Below are 1,628 nucleotides of genomic sequence, written 5' to 3' on the forward strand. Positions count from 1 at the left end.
AAATGATCTCAAACGAGCTCTCTTCATTTTATCAAATGATCATAATCACATCTATTCATTTTACAATCCTGCTACTAGCATTTTATTCAGACTAAAACCCCTTTAATTTTGTTTGAGTGGCTTTTGCACATCCTGTCATGCCAGTGACTGCGTGATGCTGCAATAGACGCATTTTGCTGCATTAAAGTTAATGATTAATCGATTAATTGATCGTTAATTTAAACGACGATCGATCATGGAAATGATCGAAAATTGACATCCCTACCTACAACCACCCAGAATACCCTAGTAACACTCTGGCAACCACCCAAACAATGCCTTAGCAACCACCCAAAATACCCTAGAAATGCCCTGGCAACTACCCAAACGCCCTAGCAACCACCTAGAATTCCATTGACATCCCTAATATATATATATATATATATATATATGCATATAATTCATCCGGGTTTTCTATTTGCATATTTTTCATAGTACACATACTAGCTATTCTGAATATAAATGCTGCATGGATGTTCTGAATGGGTGAAAGTCTCACTTTGATGATGTCAGAGATGCCTTTGTCACTCAAGCACTCCACAAAAGTGTCAATGGGGTAATTCAGCCCTGGAACTAGTAGGGGGATCTAAAGACACAAAACAATTCACTGTTACCTGTTAAGTATTTTCTCAGCTTCAATAACTACACATTTCAAAAAAAAAATCTGCTTATATAGAGAAGGAATAATGCTCATGAAACTGCTCAGCTGAGGTCACCTTGAAAAAGGCCGTCCTCATGCTATACAAATTTTCATCGTACAGAAAACTGATGGCTAGGTTCATGACCGGACGGCACGCTGCAGTGTTCTGGATGTTCAGCGTGAGCTTGAAGGATGGGCCCAACCCTTGAACCTTTGCAGAAACAGGAAGCAGAAGCTGAGATTGGTATCGGGCTTCCGGTGTCATTTTGTTAGCACATTCAGAATTGCTCAACTCACCACAGCGTTCATCTTGAGCGGCTCGGTCAGACTCGCCGACATGGGCGTGAGGCTGGACTCCAGAGCTTTGACATAGGCCCGTGCTGCAGCGAGACGCAGCCTGCTCAGGTCCATCTGAAAAGCTCGGTGCATGGCTGCATAGAAAAAACATCTCCTAACTTTCAGGTTTTGGCTACATTTATTTCATGAAAAATCCAGTAAAATATTAAAATAAAAAAAAATAAAAAAATGTTTTCTATTTGAATATATTTTAAAATGTAATTTATTTCTGTGATGGCAAAGCTAAATTTTCAACAGCCATTGATCCAGTTTCAGTGTGACATGCTCCTTCCGAAATAATTCTAATATGGTGATTTGGGGCTCAGGAAACATTATTCATTCTTATTATTATCAATGTTGAAATCAGTTTTTGCTGCTCAGTATTTTTCTTGATACCATAATACACTACTATTCAAATTTTGGTGTAAAAAAAGGGATATAAATATATATCTTTCTTACACCAAAATTTGAATAGTAGTGTGTGTGTATATATATATATACATATATATATACAGTGGGTACGGAAAGTATTCAGACCCCCTTAAATTTTTCACTCTTTGTTATATTGCAGCCATTTGCTAAAATCATTTAAGTTAATTTTTTTTCCTCATTA

The 1,628-nt window shown here is 37.3% G+C and overlaps 1 protein-coding gene across 1 annotated transcript in view; it reads right to left on the reverse strand.

Moving 5' to 3' along the window:
- LOC107693830 (Bardet-Biedl syndrome 1 protein-like) overlaps positions 1 to 1,628 on the reverse strand; it is a 13,068-nt gene that overhangs the window by 2,310 nt on the left and 9,130 nt on the right. The window contains exons 14-16 of the mRNA XM_016493356.1: positions 977 to 1,110; positions 756 to 890; positions 539 to 625 (exon numbers count right to left, since the gene is read on the reverse strand). Of these exons, the coding sequence (XP_016348842.1) occupies positions 539 to 625; positions 756 to 890; positions 977 to 1,110 (356 nt within the window). The remainder of the gene's footprint in view (positions 1 to 538; positions 626 to 755; positions 891 to 976; positions 1,111 to 1,628) is intronic.

Source organism: Sinocyclocheilus anshuiensis, unplaced genomic scaffold, assembly GCF_001515605.1.
Source record: "Sinocyclocheilus anshuiensis isolate Anshui unplaced genomic scaffold, SAMN03320099.WGS_v1.1 scaffold817, whole genome shotgun sequence".
NCBI classification, from domain to species: domain Eukaryota; kingdom Metazoa; phylum Chordata; class Actinopteri; order Cypriniformes; family Cyprinidae; genus Sinocyclocheilus; species Sinocyclocheilus anshuiensis.